Below are 707 nucleotides of genomic sequence, written 5' to 3'. Positions count from 1 at the left end.
CCCCCCCTTACCCCCCTAACACTAGAGCTATCTACACTGCTTAATGCGCCGCCTCTGGACTGGATGCACCCTCAACAGCGCGGTCCTGACAGGCGGTCGTTACGGGTGACACTCGTTCAAGGATGCAACGGTGCTCCATTATGGTCAGCGTGGCTTGAAGTTCATTATATAACGCGCCGGGAGTTTGATGCTGCACGCCGCGGCCAGAACAAAGAGCAAGGTTACGACAACGCCAGCTGACTCCCCTGCTACAAACTGTAGGGCTGTCTCACTCTACCTGCTCGGCCTCTGCACCATTTGCATCGTGCGCCAGATGACCCCTAAAAATGCGCTCTGTGCATGCAAAGAATGATTGCAACACATTCTAGAGGATAGCCCCCATCAGTGCGGCAAAGATGACAAAGGATACGCTCGGTAGAACAGCCGGCGCCGAGGCTTTAAAAATGGAAGCAATCTTCTCCCACTGCTCCTTCCTGCGCAGCAAAAATCAACAGAGATCCCATTGCACAGAAGTCAACGACGATGCAGTCGAAGTCCTCCCACGAGGCAGGCTAGCTAAGGAAATTCGCCTTCTTACGTGAATGGAGGAGTCCCCTTCTCAGCCAACACATTAGGCACAGTTACGCAGAGAAAGGCATAGCCTTTCTTCTCCGTCTTCTTCGGCGGTTCGCTCTGGACGGTCGTTGTGACAGTTTCGGTACAGGTCA

General features: G+C 53.7%; 1 protein-coding gene across 1 annotated transcript in view; it reads right to left on the bottom strand.

Annotated features, from left to right (window-relative positions):
- Nucleotides 1–364: 364 nt before the first annotated feature.
- EMH_0026170 (SAG family member) overlaps nucleotides 365–707 on the bottom strand; it is a gene marked incomplete at both ends in the record, with an annotated part of 1,601 nt that continues 1,258 nt past the window's right edge. The window contains one exon of the mRNA XM_013502584.1: nucleotides 365–473. Within this exon, the coding sequence (XP_013358038.1) occupies nucleotides 365–473 (109 nt within the window). The remainder of the gene's footprint in view (nucleotides 474–707) is intronic.

The sequence above is a fragment of the Eimeria mitis genome, genomic scaffold (genome assembly GCF_000499745.2).
Source record: "Eimeria mitis Houghton genomic scaffold, Emh_scaff962, whole genome shotgun sequence".
Classification (NCBI taxonomy): Eukaryota; Apicomplexa; class Conoidasida; order Eucoccidiorida; family Eimeriidae; genus Eimeria; species Eimeria mitis.
Note: the sequence above shows the minus strand (reverse complement) of the source record. Positions and strands in the feature narration are given on the sequence as shown.